Raw genomic sequence first — 25,621 nt, 5'->3', positions numbered from 1 at the left:
ATCTCTAATGAAGTTGAACCATCTCTTGATATCTGTGAGAGATTTTTTGAGGGTGTCCGATCATCCCTCATCCCTTTCCACTCTATTACTCTGCTTGACAGTTCAGTTGCTACTTTTAATAGTTTTCAGCCAGTGTCTCTTTCTGACCTGAGGAACTTAGTGATGCAGACAAATTCTACAACATCACCCCACGATGTTGATCCCTCTGACACTTTTGAGACTATTCGATCTAGCATACAAGTTATAATTAATTCTAGCTTAGTCTCTGGTATTGTCCCAGCATTTTTAAAAGCATGTAGTTGTCCAGCCGTTGCTTAAAAAGCCCAATGATGATGTAAAGCGTTTGAATAATTATCTCAAAATTGCCATTTCTTTCAAAAATTTTGGAAAAAGTTGTCTTATCACAGTTACGAAGACTCGAGAGATTAACTCATCTTTTCTGTTTCCGGTGACTACATAGCCTTGCCTATGGGGCTGGGACTTGATGAACGAATGACTCAAACACGAAGACTCGAGAATAAACTTGGGTTATTTTATTTATTTTATATAACCCAGCATTTTTTTGAGTGAAGACAATTCCCACAGAATCCTATCGGAATCAGATAAGAATCTTATAGGACAAGACTAACAGAATCCTATAGGAACGGTTCCAAAATAGGATAGAAATTCTAAATGTACAAGTTTCTTACTGGAAACCTTTATGATTTTTTGACAAGGGAAGTACCTGTGTATTGAAAAATGAATGATTAAGAAAATAAAAACACTCATTTGAAACTGCATACTCATTTGTGTGTGTTATTGTGTAAATCACAGCAAGCGACTCCAGAGATAGTGAAACAAAATGCTGCGTTTAATGATTACAATCAAAAAAAGTCCAACAACATTCACTACTGAATGAATGCTGCCAACTTTATTGGCCATAATTACCGTTTAAGAAACACGATATACAAATTCCAAAGGGTTGAGGACAGAGAGGAAGATGAGAGGTAGAGAAGAGCTGAATGCAAACATAAGGCTGAAGACGGAGACATGAAGCAGAGGGAGTGTGTGTGTGTGTGTGTGTGTGTGCGTGTGTGTGTGTTATGTCACAGATAGTTCTGAATAAATAAAAAGAACAAAATATCCCAACTAAAAAATTCAAATGAAGTATAAAAAAAGGTTTAAAAGAAAATGTCTATGCAGGAAACAGGCAGTTAGCCACTTCAAGTAGAGGGATATCCCAGTGTCCAGTGCTGTGGTGCGGGCCGGGGCAGGAGGGCTCTAGAAACAGACTTTTCTAGCAAACATTTCATATTAAGAGTCTTTAACCCTGTTCAAATCCGTTAATCCTACAGCTAACCGAGTCTTAACCGTAAACTAGACCAAAACACAAAAGCACAGCTGCTCAGTGAACCCCAAACGCCAGCCTGAAACAAACATGCTTTGCTAGAAAAGTTTGTGCTGGTTCTCCGGTGGGCGGGGCAGACTGTGGGAGAGGGGGCGGGGCCAGGGAGGGAGGGGGGCGGGGTTATCTACATCATAGAGCAGGGCGTCCGGCCCTGTGGAGCGCCACCATCCATCTTCTCTGCCTCCAGGATTATCCTCTTGAACACCTCCACCGCCGTCTACACACACACACACACACACACACACACACACACACACACACACACACACACACACACACACACACACACACACACACACACACACACACACACACACACACACACACACACACACACACACACACACACACACACACACACACACACACACACACACACACACACACACACACACACACACACACACACACACACACACACACACACACACACACACACACACACACACACACACACACACACACACACACACATCAAGATCTTCATTCAGGAGGATCCTGCTCCACCTCTCTTGTACTTCAGCCGTGTGGGAGATTGGTTCATGTTAACCAATAGTCCAACAAATTCATTTAAAATTCATAAAACAGCAGCACATTTAAGAAAAATAATAGCATCAAAGACAATATAAATGTATAAATATAATAAAACATTAGCAATCAACGACATCTCTGATTATTTGACTGAAACGTAACATATAAGATAATACTTGCTCCCTTAACAAACCAATCTTTGACTAAACAATGCAATTTACTTTGATTTATTAATATGCAGATTATATAAATGTAACTGGAGAGAATTTATGATTTTACCACTGAAAGGGTTAGGTTTTTTTTGTATTTTGGACTAAAAATTCATGCATTATTGATTGGGCATCCTAAATTGATTGATTGAATGACATAATTGATGCATTTTCATTACTAATGCCTCCATTATTAATATTATAAAGTGTGCATAGTTTTAATTTCTCAGTCCCAGTTTGGCATAATTTGCTGAGAAAAAATAATTGAGTGAGCAATGAAAGTATCAGAAACTTGTACAACACATGCATAATTAATCATGAAAATGATTATTAATGATAAGGAAACATCCATTTACTAAACAAATGAAGCTAATATAATTCATTTTTGAATTTCTCTACCCAGAGTTATTATAGTTAACTAAAACTAAAACCATACAAAAAAAATGTCATTACTTGAAATAAAATAAACATGAACTGATATTATAAGTTGCCAAAGCAATATTTTGCATTTTAAACTTGATTTACTAAAATAACTAAAACTGAAATGAAAGTTTAAAACTTTCAACATATTAAAAAAAATGCTAAAAATTACAAAGACACAACAAAATGACTAAAACTTTAAAACGAACAATATAAATATAAAAAAACGAATTCAAAATATTAATAACTATTATAGTATCTCAATGATACTGAAATAACACTAACTAATATTTTACATGAAAATTACAAATGCAATGAAAATACAGGTAATCAGTATCAGCAAGTACCAAAAATTAAAGTATTGATATCGGGAAAAAGTGATATTGGAACATTCCTAATAATAATAATAATAATAATAATAATAATAATAATAATAATAATAATAATAATAATAATAAATATAGCTGCAAGCAATAATTATCTGCCATGCACAAAGTTATAAGCATGTGAATGTTTGATTTTGCCCCTAACCTGTTTCTAGCCCTTACGGTTCAAAAGTTATTAGCACAAACGCAAGTCAAACTTTGGACAGGTGGTGGCGCTAGAGTGATCGAGTTAGAGACACTAAATTTGCTGTGGTGAATGTTTGGACTGTCCTCGATCAGTGTGCCAAATTACACAACTTTTTACCATACGGTTCTATGGGCTGCTAAAGACTCAAGTGTGGAAGAATAATAATAATAAGAACGTCAACGGATACAATCAGTGCCTACACACTTTCAGTGCCTGGCCCCTAATATTAAATAAATAAATACTGTAAATCAAACTCTATGGGTTTCAGTGTTCAAAAATCAGATTATAGAATGAACAAAATGAGCTGCATCTCTTCATCAACACCTCTATAAATAAAGCTGATTCTGCTGAGAGACGCGAGACGCCATCATGGACAGGGTCTGTCTGCTCCGGAACTGAAGGAAAACCAACAGGGATCTGAACTCAGGAACTGTGATATCAGTCCCGTCTCGCTACACATCTGCTGATGATCCAGCAATGGTGGAGTGCGATGGACGTGAGAGCACTCAAAAACATATTTAGGCTTAAATTTAAGGTTCATGTATTTTAATTGCATAAATTTTATGCAAACAAACAAATAAACATAATGTGATGTATATTTGTCAGTCATGCATAAATTAAACAGGTCAGACTTCTGCACTCTAAAAAAAAAGGGCATATTTTATTATCAACTTTTTGCATCCATTTGAATTGATTTAAATAAAATCACAATTTGACATGCATTTATTCAAATGTGTTGATTGTGAAAACATTTCAATTTTAAGTTCCTAAGTATGAACATGATTAATATATGGCTAGCTGTGGAATCAGCAATATTCAGAGCCTTTTTTATTCATCAATTGGATTTATTGATGATAATATATTACTCCGGTTATTGGGTGTTTAATACACATTCAGTTTATTAGAACGATTGCAGAAATCTAACCGGTTTCTTTTATGTACGACTGACAAATACGCATTGCAATAAGTTTATTAGTTTGTTTGTGAATTTGTTCATGCAAATGGATTTTTATTTAAACAAATAGGTCTAAATATTTTTTGATTGCGTTTTTTCAGGTGCAAAACTACTGGAAGAGCATCTTGAGATCTGACATACAGGGAGGCGTTAAGGGGGGGGAAGTTAGGACTAGGGCTGCGCAATTTATAGAAATGATCGAAATATCGGAAAAGTACATATCGCAATATGCATATCGCAAGGGCACGCAATATCTGAATGATTTTAATAGGCTACTTCAACATTGTGAAAAGTGTACGTTTTAGGTTGATGCATATATCAGAGAATAGACTGAGCACACGACTGTTACTTATGTGACTTGCTTGATGTTAAAAACAGTTATTAAACGCAATAACTTGCGAAAAACAACTTGCAGTCTTGCGCTGTCTGACACACACCGAAACGTGCGCACAAGCCGTTCATTTTTTCATGTCTTATTACACACTCATACTGTAAAAAACACACACAGTTGTGTCAAAATGGCTGTCTTGTAAACACAGTCGGTTGCGCTTTAAGTGAAAGATATCAGTTGGGGAAAGAAATAGATTTTACACACTTAAAGCAATATCGTATCGCATATCGAATATCGCATTATTTAACAAGGATATCACATATTTCTTCAATATCGCACAGCCCTAGTTAGGACCCACGCATTTTTGGGCCCCCCAGAGATCGTTTTATTAGTAGTAACAGTACTAGTAAGTAATGCAATAGAAATTATATAATCTACCAAAGTTACAAATTAAACAAAATTACGGTTTATTTAGCATTTCTGGCAAAAATAGGTCAGTATTATTAAATTGTAGACTAAGGGCCCTATCATACTAGCCTGGCTCCGCCATCCTACGTACTTCCGCTCAATTTTCATTTTCCTTCAGTTCTCCGTCTGGGATTGCGGTATATTCTCTGGTTTTCTCCGGTCTAATTTTAACCGGTCCAATCAGCGAACAGAGCGAGTGGCTGAGAACGATGACGTTGATGTCTTGCGCTAGTTTGGGATGACATGGGTCCCGACCAAACGTTAGCGATTGGTTATGGCAGATCCAATAGTTTTAAACTTCAACAGAGTTCCCGCCTTCAAGGAAGTTAACGCTTGTCAATGGAGAGCGGCCAGACTCTGAACCAATGAAATGTACGAGAGTCTGGTAGGACAAGGATAATATACACGCATTCAGTCTTTCCGCTCGCAAATTCCGGCATGTAAATATGGCGGCATTTACACCTGCAGGGCTTGATGCACAATTCCAATTTGGTGACTACCGTAAAACTTCAAATAATAGCCGAGTCCCAAATAGACACCCGTCTCTTTTAAACGCCTGGTGTGACGACAGGTTTGGGTAAATAAAGGCCGGTCTCAAATAGACGCCGGGTCTGTTTTTTAGTATCGGCTGTATTTGATCTTCTCAAACCCGTCAGATCGTCTGTTCTATGTTTTGATTAGATTTCACGCGTACAGACGCAACCGCTCATGAACAACTCATCACTGTGGCAACATAACAAAGAGGTTAACGAACTTTCAGTCTTCAGTTTTTCTTAATTCTCTCAATACCACCATGGAGACAAAAAGAAAAAAAGTATGATTCGACATTTAAGCTGACAGTTGTCAAATTTCAAGCGTGGGTAAAGCTGGATACGGAGTGGCTGAAAAATTCCTTTAAGGTATGCTTGCACGCACACGCGTGCGTGTGTTTGTGTGTGCGAGGGAGAAAGAGGAGATAATATATTTCATTAACTTCGGGATGTTATCTTAGGTATGTGACCTGACAGTAGCTTCTGATGGAAGCGAGGATCACCTTATCCATTGTTTCAGAGAGGGAGAGCCGCGGATCTGGGCGGGAGCTGTTAACAGTTAGTGCATGCAAGGCAGTTAGCGTAGTCCGGAGAGAGAGAAGTGGAGGAGAGCGACGAGGAGGAGGAATTCGCCAATTAATTTGTAATTGAGGATCACGGGGATGATGATAGTGATGAATAGAGTAATGGTAACCTCCTACTGTCATGCTCGAACATCTCAACAGTAAATTAAAGGCCTGTCTCTTATAGACGCCTGTTTCAAATACAAGCTGGTGCAGTTTGGGCGATTTGGGTAAATAGAAGCCCGGGCTATTATTTGAAGTTTTACGGTATATCCGATTTTTTTGATGACCCGCATACATAATCTTTTAAAAGCAACCCGTATCTGATATTTGCATTTACACTAAAGACTGGCGAAACAGCCCAAGACGTTCTGACCTGGAAAAGGAAGTAAAACGGCGCAATATGCAATGGACGCAATGGATGCAGATGAAGTGATTATTCAATGTTTTATCTTTAAAGGTCAGCAAAACATTGCTCTCGTAAAGCAGGGAAAAAAAGAGGAGAGCCCTTGATCGCAGTTGGTGTCCACCTGATTTGTCGTCATTCGCCTCAGTCCCTTTTTCAATGACGTACGACTCGCATTTACTGGGCAATATATCCGATTCGACCGCTTACATGGCAGACGCAAATGCAAATCATATCGGATTTATTACCACATATGAGCGAGGCCTGAATTCGATCTGAGGATATCAGAATTCATGCTGTTTTTTCCTGCTTACACGTTCACATGTCAAATCCGATCTGTGCCACATGAGAGGGAAAACAATCGGAATTGGGTCACTTGAACCGAGCAGTGTAAATGGGGCCTATGAATCCGGTATGGCGCAAGCGCAATTGGCTTTTAAAGGGAAAGGGAGATGAGACTCTGATTGGTTTATTGCACGTTACGCCCAAAACACACCCATGACTCATTAAGAGACGAGGGACGACCCTTTTGGACCATGCGCCAATTCAGGGGACAATTTTTTCCATCGTTAAACTAGCAAGAGGGGATTTGGACACGCCCTAAGTGCACCTACGCCATGAGCTTCAATAGGGCCCAAAGATTTTGGATAGCTAGGTTGGCTTGTATGTTTGGTGCGTAATGGGTGCGGTAGGGGCCCGACCTCTCATTCTTTCATAGGGGCCAAAATTGTGCCCCTGCTGACAAATGACAGGAGACTGAATAATAATAACAGGGACTGATGATGTCAGCTGAGGAGGACAGTCGATTCAGAGATGGAGCGAGTCATTTAGTAAACACTGAATGCATACAGACCGACCGTTGGATCAAACGTTATCGACCATCAGAGAGTGTGTGTGGCGATCAATGATGCTTTTCTGAGAGTAACACACTGAAGTCATCAGCAGATGCAGCGCTTCCTCAGATCGCACTAGAGGAAGAGGAAGGAGGTCGGACAGGAAACGCATCATTACCTGATTCTCTTTGGCTGAGGACTCCATGAACGCTGCGTTCCACGATTCCGCCAAAGCTTTGCCCTCTTCACAACTGATGACACTGAGAGAGACACACATTTACAGATTCAAATACATTCAAGTGCACAAGCCCACACACATCTACACTCATTTTTCCTAGAGAGGATTCTCTTCTGGTTCAAATAAAGGTTAAATAATGAGGCGTGAACATGAGGGAATGAGGGAGAGAGTTAAGCCGGACCCCTGACGGAGCCAGAAAGCTCAGAGGATCGATACACCGCAGATCACGAAACGAAACACGAGATACACAGGGAAGCTGCTTCATCAGCCTCTGCGTTTCATTGGCCTTCCTCTAATGTGTGTGTAGCATGAGGCTTCACTGCAGGAATAACGGACCCATCATCCCTCCCGAGGCTCAGATTGCGCTCACATTATGAAGGAAACGCTAGTAAAGGATGTTGACAGCGGGTTTATTCCACCGCCTCACATCCAGCTTCAACGAGGGGGAATTTACACGGATTACATCACATCCTGAAAACCCTTTCCTCTCTACTCACAGTCAACTATTGTCTGAAATACTGTTCAGTGGAAGAGTTTTGTAAGATTACACATTTATACATTGTTATATCTAGGTTCCAATGTAATAGAATATAACTGAAAACATTATCTATATTTGTGTTTTACATTTTGAAGTAAACTTGAGGAAATTCTAAGGAGATTACGTCAGGCTGTGTAAGTGCTTGAGACATTAAGTATTTTGTCTTTATGAACTTCCTGACTATTTACCATGACAAGAGCAATACTGCCTGAGTGATTGGATTAGCATCTATGATTTGAATGGCACTGTTATGCTGATTGAATCTGGACGAGAGACACAGTTATGTAGGGTGTGTCCTTTTTACCTATACAACATTTGCATTGATTGTTCAGAGTGTCTCCTCCTCTGCTGTATAACCCCTCCCCCTTTGGAATGTATATAACCTATCAGGTATACTGTTAAATCAGACTGTTTTCGGACGACCTGCAGCACAGAGAGTTCTCATTAAAAGAATCACTTCTGTTTTGATCCCAACGTCTCCTGGTCTCTACTTCAAGTTCACAACAGTTTAATTCTAGTACTAGTGAACTAATGTCCTTTTTACATTTGTTTAAAACAATAAAAATACTGGAAAAACTGGAGAAATGGAGAAAGAGTCAAGTTATGATTGAGATCTGATTAAGTGTATTCTTATAAAGGGGTCATGAACTGCATTGTTTTATAATGTTTCATGAGATGCAATTATAATGTATATATAGTATGATTTTTACATCAAAAATGGTCATAATTATTTAGAAATAGAAGGCATTTTTCCTGCCATGATTTTAGCCTCTGTTGTAAGGGGCGTGTCTGAGACTTCAGTGTAAACGCCCACTGCTGTGATTGGCTGGTTAAATAAAGGTTAACTAATCATGATAAGTGTTAATTATAGTATTATATTGAGATTGTGGCATGAAAGGTTGCAGTGATGATCATTGTAGCCGATGACACATGTTGAGCGTATGAATGCAGTGATCTCGTCATTGCAACTGGATTTCTGCACACTAGCGAATGCTTTCATCATAACTAACAGTGCAAACACAATGTAAATAAGAGATTTGTGGATTATAACTGGAGTTTTGACATGAGTCTCAGTCAGAACTCAGTCACTGATAAACCTGTGCTGTTTGATTGACAGCTCCAGCGATTCTAAAGGGAGCGTTCTTTTACCGCTTTCTATTAGGGATGCAACAATACAGTTAGTCCACGGTTCAATACATACCTCGGTTTTTAACCACGGTTTTCGGTTCAGTTCGGTTCTGATGGCTTCTCACATCAGTTTTATGCTATTCTACTCTTAGGCGACAGGAACAGCAAGAGGTTAAGGAGAAAAAAATACTCTTTTTTTATTGCAAGACTCTTTCTATATTTTACTTAAAAGAATTGAAAAACCTTACTTAAACTTGACGATTTCAAAACACGGCATCATGAAGCTTCGAAGCGTTATGAATCAGTGAGTCGATTCAGCAGTTTGGATCGCCAAAGTCAGCAGTTTGGCGGTTTGACACATGCGATCCGAATCATGACTCGCTGATTCATAACGCTTCGAAGCTTCATGATGCCGTGTTTTGAAATCGTCATCACTATACAAGTCGTTATTTAGGTTTTTTTTGCGCACAAAAACTATTCTTGTCACTCAATAAAGTTATTGTAGAACCACTGTAGTGAGATGGACTTTGTAATGACGTCTTTAGTACCTTTTAAGGGTCTTGAGAGTGTAAAGTGCATTGAGCCAATGGAGGCCTTTCAGAGCCATCAGATTTACACTAAAATATCTTAATTTGTGTCTGAAGATGAACGGAGGTCTGACGGGTGTCGAACGACATGAGTGTAAGTAATTAATGACAGAATTTTCATTTTTGGGTGAACTAACCCTTTAACATTAAAGGGAAAGTTCACTCAAAAATGAAAATTCTGTCATTGAGAAATGAAAACAGGTTTGGAACAATATTAGAGTGAGTAAATAATGACATCATTTTAGAGGTGAACTGCCCTTTAAGGACCGCGTGTTCACTATAGGCTGTGCTGCTGTCAATTTAAGACCTGCACGCATCTAATATACACACACACTGTTTACTTTCACTTTAGACATAACCGACTGCATTTATGTTAACCTTGTGTGTATTTGACAGTATTAGCGCAGTAAGACTACTTAGTCCAGTAATCACGTGTTTGACAGGTGTTTAGTGCGCGTGCTCGGAAAAGCGCATTTTAAAATAAAATGAAATGTTTAACCGGCAAGGCTGTAAAACGCATGCAAATAATGAACTTTGGTGATTGTGAATAACTATAGTGTTCCGTGAGTATAACTCTACGACTAACCAGTGATGTGAATGTATGTCGCGTTGTTCAGTATATTGGGATGGAGGCAAATTATAGAATAATAATTAATTAAATGCAGAACCGATTCACAAGCGCGTATTGAACCATGAATGCCGTACCGAACGGTTCAATATTATATTGAGAATTGTGGCATCCCTACTTTCTAAATATAATTTAATCCGTTTAAATAACAGATTATTTTAATTTTACTGAGAGAAACAACGCCAAGTTGAGCGTTTAGTCACTGGTTTGATTTACTGACACATCTGACTGTACATGAATCATATCAGAAATCACTGGTCTCAGATCAGGTTTTAGAATCAACACGGTTACATGCATGTTGTGTCATTATTGTCGAGTCCATATCGTAAGAGTCTGTTCGCTACTACACTGGCATGCGTGATTCAGTGGGCGGGGTTAAACTGGCGGAGGCGGTGTTTAGCTACACACATTTCACATCCTGTCATTATGGCAGATTGGCTTCAACATAAACTGTTTTTAGACTAGAGTTTAGATTCTCTGCCCGAGCCCGAACTTGACCTGAGCCGACCCGGTCGTGCCCTTGATCAGGCATTTGTGTTTTTTTAATCATTACTTTATTAGCCTAATTGGGTGGGCAGAAAGCTATGCCATAATCAGAAATAATATATATTTAATAAGTTGCACCAGTCAGGATTAGCCTAAAGATGCGTGTTAAACTCGCAGCACACGCAGTGATGGAGCAGAACAGAACCGCTCTGAGACGCCAGTCAGGAGCGCCTCGCGTTTCTTTCCGTTTCGAATTGTTTCGTTTAAAAGTGGACATTTCAAGCTTTCTATACACATATTTCTCATGTGTGTGAGGCAGTAGCTGCTGAGTTTGGGTTTATTTATGAGACATGTTCAAGAATAAGCGTGATCGCTCACGATTATTGTCTGCTATAGCATTAAGATACAATTTATACAAAACGAATTCACTTTAAAGAAAGGCTTTCTACAAAACTTAATGAAGTGATCAAAATCATTTCTGACCCACTCGCATCTTTGCTCTTTTCATAATCAGATGAAATTTAAAAATAACATTATATTTAAACATAAATATGAAACAAAATACATTGTTTAATGGCTATAACAAGTATAGTAGGCTACAGTACATATAAATGTCATGTGTGAGCGGGATTTGAGCGAGCGTTGTTTTACTGGTGAGGGTTCATGAGTGGACTCATAATTACAGTTAATGTGTCGGGCCGGGCTCGGACACCACATGCACGGGCTTGGGTCGGGTCGGGCTTGATTTTTTGAGACCGATCTCAGCTCTATTAACAAGTTTTGAGTTCTGAAACTTACAGGACCTTTTTATATAACAATGACCTCTTATATGTCAAATATACTGTATGTCTTATACGCTTTCTCAGTTCATGACCCCTTTAAAGAACTATAATAAGTACTCCTTTAGAAACTATGCTCTCTCTTCTGACAACGTCTGACTTCAGAGTTATTATAGTTTTTTGCAGAAAGATTAATTTGCCTTTAATTTAGGCCAGATAATCTGCAGGAACATGTGAAAGTGCTGAAGCACATCCTCATCATCATCATGTGACGTATCAGGAAGAGAACATCACATGCTTTCATTAATCAAATGCTCCTGATGCAAAAATAGCCTCATGTGACGTACCGTTCCATGTGAAGGTCTTTCTTATTGCCCACCAGCATTATGGGTACTCTAGGAAAAGGACATTGTGACATTAATGTAGATAATTTATGACACACAGTGTTTAACATGCAAATGTTGTTTATTCTGCTGATAATTCATCATTACAGTCATAACCACATTAATATTCTTTAATATGAATGATTCCTCACATTATGAAAGTTAAATGATTCATGTTGACTTTAATATACTAGCTTTAATTATCAACACAACTCCCATCTCACTAATGAACTGAATTTGGCACATCTGAATTCATAAATGAATAAAATAAACATACTTACTGTACTTTTCCCACCATATCCAACAATTTTTCATGGATAACTTTTACTACTTCAAAACTGCAAAGAAGAGGGAGAGCCCGATCAGGATTGGGAATGGATTAAGTGACTTAATGAGAATAATACAGGCAGAGGTGATTAATCACAGAACATATCTAGTGGTTTATTGCATTATTCATAAAGCAATAAAACACCTGCTCAGAACTAGATTGTGGCATAAACCCCATCATCCTCCTAAAACATTATTCATAAAAACATTCATAAATTCATGGAACGACTCTTGACAAAGTTATTAGTCACATCATGTCCTTGGGCTTTATGCCTCCAGACGAATGAATTCAGACGCTTTATAATGAAGGACGTATGGAAACATATTCATTTACATATTCAGATTTTAAAAACGCAAAGATCACCATTTGGGGAAACATATTTTAAAAAATAAGTTATTAGTATTATTGCTACCAAATAAAAACTATTTTAAAAATGTATCATCAAAATCTAAATATTAAAGTAAAAAATATTAATATTGCAATATTTCACTGTAAAAATGCATTTAAATGTGAAAATACTAATATCTATGGCTGTCTTAATTTTTTGTATTTCAAATGTTAAACCATCAGACTTTTATTTTTGTAGATAAGCCTCTCTTCACTCTGAAACATGCGGCGCACATATTTATTTAATTGAACTGTAGACTTTGATAATTATTTGTTATAATATTATTGATTTTCTCTGCAAAAACATCCATAAGGCAAGGCAAGTTTATTTATATTGCACATTTCATACACAATGGTAAAGTGCTTTACATAGAAAATGAATTAAAATTGTGATAACATATGCATAAGAAATAAACATACCATGTATAAGAATTCAAAATAGAAACAAGGATAATTAAAACCGTTTTAAAGAGAATAAAAAATTATGATAACTGGATCCTTAACTGCCTGATTCTCTAAATTGGGGGTACCCCTTTATGAGATGGAAGAGCGAAGGTTCGCAATGTCTCCTGGACCTTACAAGTGGGTCCAAGACGGGCTCCTGTAGGGGACGTTACCTATGCCCCGCAGGGCCGCCCCTTTCTTGAGCCCGCCCCTTTCTTGAGTCCGCCCCTTTCTTGAGTCCGCCCCTTTCTTGAGTCCGCCCCTTTCCAGAAGTCTAAAGGCTTTCATAGACGACCTCACGGCAGAATGTCTGGACTCCGTCACCGCTTTCATTGGTCAAGGACCGCCAAAGAGGACGTTTGACTGACATGTAACGCAACCAATCACAGTTCGCTTTGTTCCGCGTCATGTTTATGGGCGTGATCATGTAAAGTCGAAACAGACTGATGTTCATCTACACTAGAAAAATCACAACTTTTAATTTTCTGTCTGTCTTAGTACACAATGTAACTATACACATCACAACATGTAAATAGGAAAATGTTGGCGTTATTTTGACAATTATTGAGCAGTAGGCTAGCTGGACTCTGGAGCCATTTACCTCCAGTCTTTGTGCTAAGCTAGGCTAACGGTGTGTGTGTCAGACAGAGTTACGGCACGCACGGAGATGAGAATGGTGTGTATGGACTTATCTAAGAGTTTAAAACCATCAGGAATGATCATCATTGCTCTTACCTTTTATTTGACGTGACTGAATACACCAGAATGTAACCGTTGATGTCTATGGAGTAGGTCTGAGGGAAGATTGAGTATTCGTCCTGAAAGAGGGAGATTCAAAACACACTTCAGAGATGCTTTAAAAAAATAAATGATGATTTATGACGTTTTTTTTTTTTTTTTTTTTTTACAACTTCTTGAAACAAATGTATTTCAATAATTTAAAATTATTCATACGCGTTTTCTTCATTACAAGTTTGTGAAGAAAAAAAAAAGATTTTTTTTGCCATATATGCATTGTTATTTTAGCATTATTTGTTCACTATTATAGTATTTATTAATATTTTAAATTGGCTTTTATTTTAATATTTTCAATTTATTTGAATTTGTTTACGTTTTAATAATATTAGTAATTTATCATAATTCTACTTAGCTTCATTGTTATTTCCGTTGTATTACTTCAACCTAAACGTATTTAATCTCAGTGAGTTGTCAAGGCATCATCTGTAATTTAACGTTAGGCTGTAAAGACGTGTGTGTGAGTAAAGGTGCTCTGACCTGTCCAGCTGTGTCGACTAGCTGCAGGTGATACTCCTGCCCGTTGACTGTGATCATTTTCGTAAATGCTGCGGAGAGAAACAGCAGATGAGAGAGAGTTTGCAGACATCAGCAGATATGATCAATACACCAACATTAATAACACACAAATCATAAAAACAAACATAAACTTCGGTTTAGGGTCAGCAAGATTTGAAAAATGTCTCTCCTCCTCACCAATGCTGCCTTTATTTGATCAATACATAATATATTGTGTTATATCAATATATCAAAATCAATATATAGTGAATATATAGTAAAGTTTAATTTATTCCTGTGATAAAAGCTGAATTTGTCATCATTACTCCAGTCTTCAGTGTCACATGACCCTTCACAAATCATTCTCATATGAGGATTTGCTGCTCAAGAAACATTTATGATTATTATAAAAATATGAATAACTTATAAACACTTTTAAATGTTGGCATGTGTTACTTTAGATATTACATAATGTATGTATATAATGGCCAGTTCATGTGTACTAATATATATATATAAGACTTTTCTTTTAAATCAATTATGATTGTAGGTTCAAATTGATATAAAGGAAGGTGTGTATATTATGCCCAGTAACTGGTCTCCATTAAAAACTATTAAGAAAAAAAATTAATTATAGAAAAAGGAAACGTACACATAAAAACTAAAATAATCTTTTATTTTATAAATTACGTAAAATATTTATAAAATAAAGGGAACATGTACTTCAGGTGATTAGCCCTAAGTTCATGATTATTGGCCAAAGTTCAGAAATATTTATGCTGTATTTATATATAGAAATAGCTAAAAATAATAATAGTTGTTAATTAGAAAATTTAGGATAGATTTAAAAACAACATCTCAACGAGTATTTCTGATCATTCAACGTAAAACTAATTTTCAGTGACAAATTTTTAATTTAAACAGAACCAAAGACTATTTTATTTTCCTCCCGCAAAGGCAAATCAAGCTATTAAATACAGTCTGATGAAAATTATGTGTTACAGACCCTTAAAAAACACAAGCAAAGAATACTGTGTGGGTGGAGTCATATCTGTGAAAGCCACACCCACACAACTCAAGCCCCGCCCCTGTGACGGACAGCTGCGTTATGAACTGCCCCTTAAAAACATCACATCATAATCGAATAAGACAACATCTGGTCTACTTAAAGCAGCTTTCCAAAGTCAGAGTGACCGAGAGCAGAAGCCGTGCATGCTGGTCTGTGCTGACTGGATCTCCACTGCGTCTGAAATCAGCAGCAAAAACGCTGACGCTGCTGGAGTCGCATGCATTTGCATCTATACCGCCTGCCATTCACGAACCGCACAACAAAACATGACACACACACACACACACACACACACACACACACACACACACACACACACACACACGGCTTTCCTCCAGAGTTTACATCATCCTGCCAACAGCTCTGTCATACAGCCAGATGAGGAGAAGAAAACCAGCGTTTATTTACACACACACACACACACACACACACACACACACACACACACACACACACACACACGCACACGCACAGATTACAGGAGTTCAACATACGGTCAATACATTGAGTTTACCAACAAGCAAACAGACAAACACCATGTCCAAACTAGACCAGATGCAACAAGCTATAAAAGATAAATCATAGTTTTAGGGCGTTTTCACACCTACCTTGTTTGGTCCGGATTTTCGGACTTTTCAGTTTGGTCCGAATCAAAATTGCAGGTGTGAAACCTCCCCTGACCACGGGCCGGACCAAACAGACGAAATTTGATCAGACGAAAAGAGGCAGTCTGAGTCCGGATCAAACTGAACAAAGGTTCGGTTGGTTTCTAGTGTGAAAGCATTTTCTGTATGGTTCGGACTTTCAGACCATTTACAGGAAGTTCCTGTTTATGTTTAAATATTATAATGTTATTTTTAAATTCAATCTAGGCTACATTGATTATGAAAAGATGCGCAATATGTCAGAAGACAGAAGGTCAGAAATGATTTTGAAAGAAATTTTGTATGATTTTGCTTAGAAAGCCTTTCTTTAATGTGAATTTCGTTTTGTATAAATTGTATCTTAATTTTAATCAAAGTTTAATCAGATAATTGCCTGGATTTAATAAATAAGAAGCAAATAGTTTATAGCAGACCATAATCACGGGATCGATCACATGCTTTACACATCAAATAAACCGAAGCTCAGCAGATACTCGTCTCACAAACATGAGAAATATGTGTAAATAAAGCTTGAAATGTCATAACGAAAAGAAAATAGTCAAGCAATGCAAAGTTCAATAGTGGCAACGATATGCGTCCGTTCATTCACTCTTGTCAAAGACGCTGACGTCAGACGCACGTCCGTTTACAAACCAATCAATGTCCAGATGCCGCCCACAGAGATGATGATGAGCAAGTGTGTCATGTACAGTTCTTTAGTGCGCTCGCATAATTGCAATGTGAAACCAAACCGAAACTAACCGAATGTATCAAATGTATCAAAACGTGAACTTCGGTCCGGACTTTCAGGTGTGGAAACGCCCTTAGAGACTGACCACTGCAGACCGGGAACACCCCACAAGAGCTGCAGTTTCGGAGATGCTTTGACCCAGTCGTCTAGCCATTACAATTTGGCCCTCAAATCCTTACGCTTGCCCATTTTTCCTGCTTCTAACACAACAACTTTGAGGACAAAATGTTCACTTGCTGCCTAATATATCCCACCCACTAACAGGAGATGAAGAGATCATCAGTGTTATTCACTTCACCGGTCTGTGGTCATGTTATGCCCCATCTATGGTCATTTATCACTTCACAGAATTCATTTTAAATACCCAACCATACATTATTATTATTATTATTATTATTATTATTTTTTATTATGCAGTCAATTGTGATTTGCTTGACTTACTGTTTTCAATAGTGGGGTCGTAGGAGTCGACAAACTGGCCTTCCACAAACTGTATTGTCAAGGAGGATTTCCCTGAAACACAGAAACAGAGTCAGTGAGCGTGAAATATGATCTTTACCTTCAAATCATGAGAGAATGAACATGAACTTTACACAAGTAACATGCAGAGTTTGTTATGTAATGCATGACCAGCCTACAGCTCACAGAACACATGTATAGTAAAGCGCATTTGTTAGACTCATGCTGAAGAGATTGACACAATAATGCAGAAATCATTATTATAACAGGTTTCATGTGATTCGCTCTGTGAATGCATCACAATTAAACACATTCCCATTCAAAAGAGCGTTTGTGATGAAACTGCCATAGTGGTAGTAATGCAGGACATACACACACACACACACACACACACACACACACACACACACACACACACACACACACACACACACACACACACACACACACACACACACGCAGAATGAGTGTGTGGGCAGATTTGCCCTGCAGCCGGTTGCCATAACAACGGCGAGTTCCTCTCTGCATCCAGCATTCGTAAATGCGAGCTCTCATTCACAGGGAAAAGCCCACAGGAACATCGGGACATTCCGGAATGTAAGTCTTTGAAGGACAGAAGCGTGTTTGATCATTCAAATGGAGCGGCCAAACATGTTCTGACTAGAGATGCAGGAGAATCTTCAATGATTTGATCCAGCAGGAATAAACTGGATTGTGAAAAGCGGGTGTTCCTGAAGTCATTCCACACGCTAATAGGGAAAATGTAACACGTTTGTCAATGTTACAGTTCAATAACAAATGTAAAACGTAACAATTGTAGCAACAGCCTCTAATTCTAAAGGTGATTGGCTCTTTTAAATATAAGGCGGGGCTACAGCCGCCATATTGGGATTTATGACTTCTCCTGTCAATGTATTTACGAGTGAATGGTGGTAATTTAAAAGTAGGGCTGTCAATGTTAATGCATGCAATTAACGGCGTGTGAAATTGCATCATTAATACACTATATTGCCAAAAGTTTTGGGACGCCTGCCTTTACATGCACATTAACTTTTATGCCATTCAATTCTTAATCTGTGGGGTTTAATATGGAGTCGGCCCACCACCTCTAACAGCTTCAGCTCTTCAGGCTTTCCTCCAGGTTTAGGAGTGTGTTTATGGGGATTCTTCTAGAAGTGCATTAGTGAGGTCAGGCACTGATGTTGGACGAGAAGGCCTGGCTCTCAGTCTCCGCTCTAATTCATCCCAAAGCTGTTCTATCGGGTGGAGGTCAGGACTCAAGTTCCTCCACACCAAACTCCTCATCATGTCTTTATGGAGACGCTTTGTGCACTGGTGCATGCTGGGACAGGAAGGGGCCGTCCCAAAACTGTTCCCACAAAGTTGGGAGCATGAAATTGTCCAAAATGTCTTGGGAGTTCCTTTCACTGGAACTAAGGGAACCCCTGAAAAACAACCCCACCCCATAATCCCTCCTCCACCAAACTTTACACTTGGCACGATGCAGTCAGGCAAGTCCTGTTCTCCTGGCAACCGCCAAACCCAGACTCGTCCATGGGATTGTCAGACAGAGAAGCGTGATTGGTCACTCAGAGAACACGTCTCACTGTTCTAGAGTCCAGTGGCGGCACGCTTTACCCCACTGCATCCCACGCTTTGCAATGCTCTTAGTGATGTAAGGCTTGGATGAGCTGCTCGGCCATGGAAACCCATTCCCCGAAGCTCTACACACTGATCTTGAGCTCATCTGAAGGACACAGGAGTTTGGAGGTCTGTAGCTATTGACTCCGCAGAAAGTTGGCGACTTCTGTGACCCTCAGCATGCGCTGACCCCGCTCTGTGATTTTACCACTTCTTGCTATTGTTCCCAATTGTTTCCTCTTTGTTATAACACCACTAACAGTGGAGCGTGGAATATTTAGTATAATATTTGGACTTATTGCACAGGTGTCCACCGATCACGGCCCCATGCTTGAGTTCTCTGAGCTCCTGAGAGCGGCCCATTCTCTCACTGATGTGTGTAGAAGCGAAAACACACACACACACACACACACACTCCTGAGAGCGGCCCATTCTCTCACTGATGTGTGTAGAAGCGAACACACACACACACACACACACACACACTCCTGAGAGCGGCCCATTCTCTCACTGATGTGTGTAGAAGCGAACACACTCTCACACACACACACACACACACACACACACACACACACACACACACACACACACACACACACACACACACACACACACACACACACACACACACACTCCTGAGAGCGGCCCATTCTCTCACTGATGTGTGTAGAAGCGTCTGCAGGCCTAGAGCTTGAGTTACACACCTGTGGCCATGAAGTGATTGAACACCTGAATTCAATGATTTGGCAATATGGTGTAATTTACATCACTCAGATGATCTTATAAGTGGGGAGTTTATCACACTGAGCATTTACAATGGCGCAAGGCCCCTTTAGGCGGAAACTTCTATTCTAACCCAATTTTTTTGCTTTTATTACATTTATTTTTTGTTAGAATAACATCACTGATGTATCATTTACAATAAGATCAGGAATATGAATGAACTTTTAAACAGTCTAAGGCATCATCTATTCCATTGTCGATTCCATTCGAGAGCAGCCGCCCTGATTCCCTCCATTCTAATGGAAGCGCATCTGATTTCAAGCCTCCTTCCTCATCAGCTCTATAAATAGACCCTGAAACAGGAGCAAACGCATCGGGAACATACAGTTCCGATCGGCCGGCGCGTGACCCCGCAAACAAAGCCCAGATGTGGGCGGCCGGCGTTTAGTCATGACCAGTGAAGTGGACACAGAGATCCTTCTACTCCGACACAGAGCGCTGACGTCTGCAATGAGCAGGAATACTGTACACTTCCAACACCAGACAGATTAAGAGACTTTCTACTTGAAAAGCTTTTGGAAATTACAAAAATGTTGGTGTGTATGGATGTTTAATCAAACTGCAAAGACTTGAGTGCATCACTAAACTCAAACTCAGGTTTTCATAAGTATTGCCTGGTGAAGGTTACGGCTTTGCCATATGGTGAGCTGAAAACCAGAAATGTCCCCAATGCAGAACTGACGGCTGAATCGAGTGGAGACTGGAAGTCAAAACATACGTCATGTTATCTAAAGTTCACATGCCTCCGTCATATTGAGGCCTGAAATTAACCTTATGAGAGCTGACAGCTTCATTAAATCATCAAACATGAAACATACATTTATTTCTCCAGCCATGCTTTCATGAAACATTTTCAATACAGGTCCAATTAAGGTCTACAAAACATTTTAGGGGGACAAAAATCAGAAGTTGTGGCGATGGGTGGGTGGATGAATTGATGATTGATGGATGGATGGATAATGGGTGGATGAATGGATGGACAGATGGATGGATGGGTGGATGAATGGATGGACAGATGGGTGGATGAATGGATAGATGGATGGATGGGTGGGTGGATGAATGGATGATGGGTGGGTGGATGGATAGGTAGGTGGGTGGACGAATGGATAGGTTGGTGGGTGGATGAATAGATGGGTGGGTGGATGAATGGATAGGTGAGTAGATGGATGGGTGGGTGGATAATGAATGGAATCATGGATGGATGGATAGGTGGATGAATGGATGATGGATGGGTGGGTGGATGGATAGGTAGGTGGGTGGATGAATGGATAGGTTGGTGGATGAATGGATGGGTGGGTGGATGAATTGATAGGTGAGTAGATGGATGGATGGGTGGATAATGAATGGAATCATGGATGGATGGGTAGGTGGATGAATGGATGATGGATGGGTGGGTGGACAGATAGGTAGGTGGGTGGATGAATGGATAGGTGAGTAGATGGATGGGTGGGTGGATAATGAATGGAAACATAGATGGATGGAAGGGTGGATGGACAGATGGATGGATGGGTGGGTGGGTGGGTGGATGAATGGATAGGTTGGTGGATGAATGGATGGGTGGGTGGATGAATGGATAGTAGGGATGGGCGATATCTTATCGTTTGCGATATACCGGTAAAAATTCTCCCCACGATAAGAATTTGACTTCCCGCGATAATAACGATAAAGCCTAGTTGATAGCGCGACCCGTCCGCACAGTGCCACCGCTGGCCGTCTCTTGATGCTTAAAGCGTATACTTGTAGCGTATATGCGTATATGGCCGCGGTGGCTGCGTTCGTCAATTTGTATAGCTGAACGGGGGTTGGAGAGAGAATTGTCTTGTGGTGCCCCCCGCAGCACTCGGTGCCCTAAGCGGCACTGAATCCGCATCTCACGTGCAGAGCGAAAACAACTATGGCGGAAGCTTCGGAAGAGTTCATAGCTAAACGAGGGGCTACCTGAGGGCAATCTGAACCTGTACATACAGATGTATTTTCACTCGCTGAGCACTTGGACTGAGCGCTTAAGAGATTCGCTCTGTCTCAATCGATCGGTAAAGCATAGTATTTCAGTTAATCTCAATGAATGCGCAGTGTATTTGACGCACATTAAACACTAGTGTGAGGCGCGCGACTGAGAGCGCTCAGTGTTTCACACACACTCAAAGAGAGAGTGAGAGAGTCTAATACCACACAGAATTGACGTGCTACATGTAAACAATATCCTTTGTTGTATTTTCCTGTAAAATAATGGCGTTTATTTGGAATTATTCAGCCTTTCGTGAACAGGAAGAAACGAATGCACAAACGGGAATCTCATTGGCTGGCGCGCACCTATTACACGGTGCCTGTTTTGATTTCAGCAAATCAGTTAGAATGAGCGCTGACAACATGATTAATATTCATGAACCCAGAAGCTCATTATTCCTTAGTGCAGTTTATTTTTATTAGTAGAAGAATTCGTGGTATTATTATCTTATCAACTCAAATTACTGAAGTTCTATCATTAAATCATTATTTTCAACTTTTTTGTAATCTGAAGACATTTTTGGGATAATTACTTTTGCTGTTTCTGCTATTTTTACCACTGTTTGCACCATGTATGAATAAATACAGAATCGGTTTACATGTAAAACTTGTCATTGATTTCAAAATTATTATTGTTTGTATTGTGTGATGTTTTTTAGCACAGTTGCACTATTTAAACATTACCTGCACCTTTACAGAAGACAATTATATCTGCAACTTTTCCATTTCTGAAAAGGCTGGTGTGGAATTTTACATAATTTTTTTTTATTATATATATATATATATATATATATATTTTTTTTTTTTTATTTATTTTTTTTTTTTTATGTATTATGGGAGCCTATTTGATGACATGTACGTTTTACTTTAGATCATTGTTTGTTTTTCTGAAACTCGCAAGAACGCATGCAGCTTTCACTTGTATCCAAAAACATGGGGAATGATACTACATTTATCGTCATTGATATCGTTATCGCAATAAATACTAGAAAATATCGGGATAAATTTTTAAGTCCATATCGCCCATCCCTAATGGATAGATAATGAATGGAATCATGGATGGATGGGTAGGTGGATGAATGGATGATGGATGGGTGGGTGGACAGATAGGTAGGTGGGTGGATGAATGGATAGGTTGATGGATGAATGGATGGGTGGGTGGATGAATTTAAAGGTGAGTAGATGGATGGATGGATGGATAATGAATGGAATCATAGATGGATGGAAGGGTGGATGGACAGATGACTGGATGGGTGGGTGGATGAATGGGTGGATAATGAATGGAATCATGGATGGATGGTTGGGTGGATGAATGGATAGGTGAGTAGATGGATGGATGGGTGGGTGAATAATGAATGGAATCATAGATGGATGGAAGGGTGGATGGACAGATGGATGGATGGGTGGATGAATGGGTGGGTGGATGGATGAATGGGTGGATAATGAATGGAATCATGGATGGATGGGTGTATGGATGAAAGGATTGGTGGGTGGATGAATGGGTGGATGGATGATAGAGTGTATGGATGTGTAGATGGGTGGGTGGGTGTTTGGATGAAAGGATTGGTGGATGAATGGTAGATGGATGGGTGGATGTGTAGATGGGTGGGTGGATGGATGGATAACTAGATGGATGGACAGATGGATGGGTGGATGAATAGATGGGTGTATGGATGGGTGGATGAATGAGAGGATGGATGGATGGATGTGTAGATGGGTGGGTGTTTGGATGAAAGGATTGGTGGATGGATGGATGGATGGGTGGATGAATGAGTGGATGGATGGATGAATGAGTGGATGGATGTGTAGATGGGTGGGTGTTTGGATGAAAGGATTGGTGGATGGATGGATGGATGGGTGGATGAATGAGTGGATGGATGGATGAATGAGTGGATGGATGTGTAGATGGGTGGGTGTTTGGATGAAAGGATTGGTGGATGGATGGATGGATGGGTGGATGAATGAGTGGATGGATGGATGAATGAGTGGATGGATGTGTAGATGGGTGGGTGTTTGGATGAAAGGATTGGTGGATGGATAGGTGGATGAACTGGTGGCTGGATGAATGAATGGATGGACGAGTAGATGGATGGGTGGGTGGATGGATGAATTGTTGAATGTCGCACCAAAATTCTGGTAACCCAAAATATTATTTCGCCCCCCAAAAAAATGATGTTATAGTGGCCATATATAGAATTTGTTTCAATTGAAATAGAGAATTTTACTACAACCTGCGTAACTTATTACCTGAGAAAACAATTACCCACATTTTATTACCAAACTTTACTTTTTAGTCTCATATTTTTGTCGAATCACTCATTTATATATTATTGAAAATGATCTGACAAACGAGTTGAGTTTGACTGCAGTGCGTCCAGAGAACGCCTGCCACAGTCATGAGAGTGTGAGAGGAACAGCTCCCAAAGGCTGAAGTCAGCTCAAGTGTGTCCTGATGTGATGTTGGCATGTTCTCTCAGCTGTGATCTGCAAGGAACCGTCACACACATCAGCACACACACACACACATGTTCTGTGCAAACGTTTTATTGCAGAGAGAAGACATGTGCTCTAAACGGCCACTGACACAACATCGATCAGATCACCATCCAGCTCAAGTGGGAGGAAGCAGAGATTCAGAGTCATGAGCAGGAATGTCAAGCTCCTTCAAAATGGACAAAATATGTCTTCTGAACTCATATAATAACTCCCAAATGATCAAACTGTTTTCACTGAAAACCTTCCCCTCCAATTCAACTCTTAACCCCCAATTAAAACAATGCAAAACCTCCCATTTTTTAAGCTGAACCTCAATTCAAATGAGATCTCAGAGCTGAGGAAGGTCAAAATTTCTCTGAAAAATGAAAAAATATAAAATTTTCAGTGTGATTTTGGGGTGAATTATTACTCTAACACGCTCAATGAAAAGTGAATAGAGAATTAATACACCAAACTCATGTATCTTATCCATGCATTTATTATAAATACGAGGTTTTTATATATAGCAACTGAGATGTAAATCAAACATTTTAAGACATAATTTACTGGAAATCTATGAAAAATATTGACATAGCATGTTAAATGGAACAGATACAACATAAATATGTATAAATCGGCTCTTTACATGAAAATATAGCCTTTAAAATGTAAGGATGAGGGTCACTGATCATATTCTGTGCATCTATATAGATGATATGAAGCTACTATAAATGAATGCATGCCTGATATATTTATTTATGATATGAAGAGTGAAAATGCATGAAGCATAATGAATATAAAGCACTTTGACACTGGACTGAGGCCTGTATGCATCTGCAGAGCATCATTCACACTGCGCTAGTCGTAAAGACCAGGCGAATTAAGTTTGGGATTGGATGCATGAGGCGGTGTTGTATTATGTTATTATAATGTCACAATGCATGCTTGCTTCAGCTCGTGCTTTAATGCATGAGGATGCATCTCGCGCATGGGGTGACATTCAGCTCACGCGAGCGCGCACCAATCTCATGCATGCGGGGAAACATCAAAAGCGGATGCAAATGATACATAAGACGCAACGAGCCACTTACCGACGGATCTGTAGCCCAGGACGGCGATCTTGCGCGATTTCGGCTGCGGCATCTTTATTTATTCCCTACCACATCAATATCCACATGTAAGAGGGCTTGTCCTGTCTGGAACAAACGAAATCACATGGGTTTGGTCCGGTACTGCGTTACAGAGATGTGGAGCTGGAAGGGGAATAAAGTAATTACTCCGTTCCGGCGAATGAAGCGATTTTTTTGTGTGATAAATTACGAGGAAAGTCTCAGACTCTGCGTCACTGCCCACCGCAAGCCTGTGTT

At 39.5% G+C, this 25,621-nt stretch overlaps 1 protein-coding gene across 1 annotated transcript; it reads right to left on the bottom strand.

Moving 5' to 3' along the window:
- Window positions 1-829: 829 nt before the first annotated feature.
- On the bottom strand, window positions 830-25,621 carry rheb (Ras homolog, mTORC1 binding). Its single transcript, XM_079806154.1, has 8 exons — window positions 25,346-25,621; window positions 17,331-17,402; window positions 14,408-14,475; window positions 13,868-13,950; window positions 12,255-12,311; window positions 11,938-11,985; window positions 7,385-7,466; window positions 830-1,604 (listed from the first exon to the last, which is right to left on the bottom strand). The coding sequence occupies exons 1-8, from the start codon at window positions 25,395-25,397 to the stop codon at window positions 1,512-1,514; spliced, it is 555 nt and encodes a 184-aa protein (XP_079662280.1). The 5' UTR covers window positions 25,398-25,621; the 3' UTR covers window positions 830-1,511.

This window comes from Gobio gobio, assembly GCF_949357685.1.
Source record: "Gobio gobio genome assembly, chromosome: 23".
NCBI lineage: Eukaryota > Metazoa > Chordata > Actinopteri > Cypriniformes > Gobionidae > Gobio > Gobio gobio.
This window is presented reverse-complemented; position numbering and strand designations above follow the sequence as displayed.

Excerpts from the sequence above, each read along its gene's own strand:
- rheb (XM_079806154.1), bottom strand. The coding sequence starts at position 25,397 with ATGCCGCAGCCGAAATCGCGCAAGATCGCCGTCCTGGGCTACAGATCC. Across the intron at positions 13,951-14,407 it reads TAGTCGACACAGCTGGACAG|GACGAATACTCAATCTTCCC; the intron begins GTCAGAGCACCT and ends TCCCTCTTTCAG. Across the intron at positions 1,605-7,384 it reads CCTCAGCCAAAGAGAATCAG|ACGGCGGTGGAGGTGTTCAA; the intron begins GTAATGATGCGT and ends GTGTGTGTGTAG.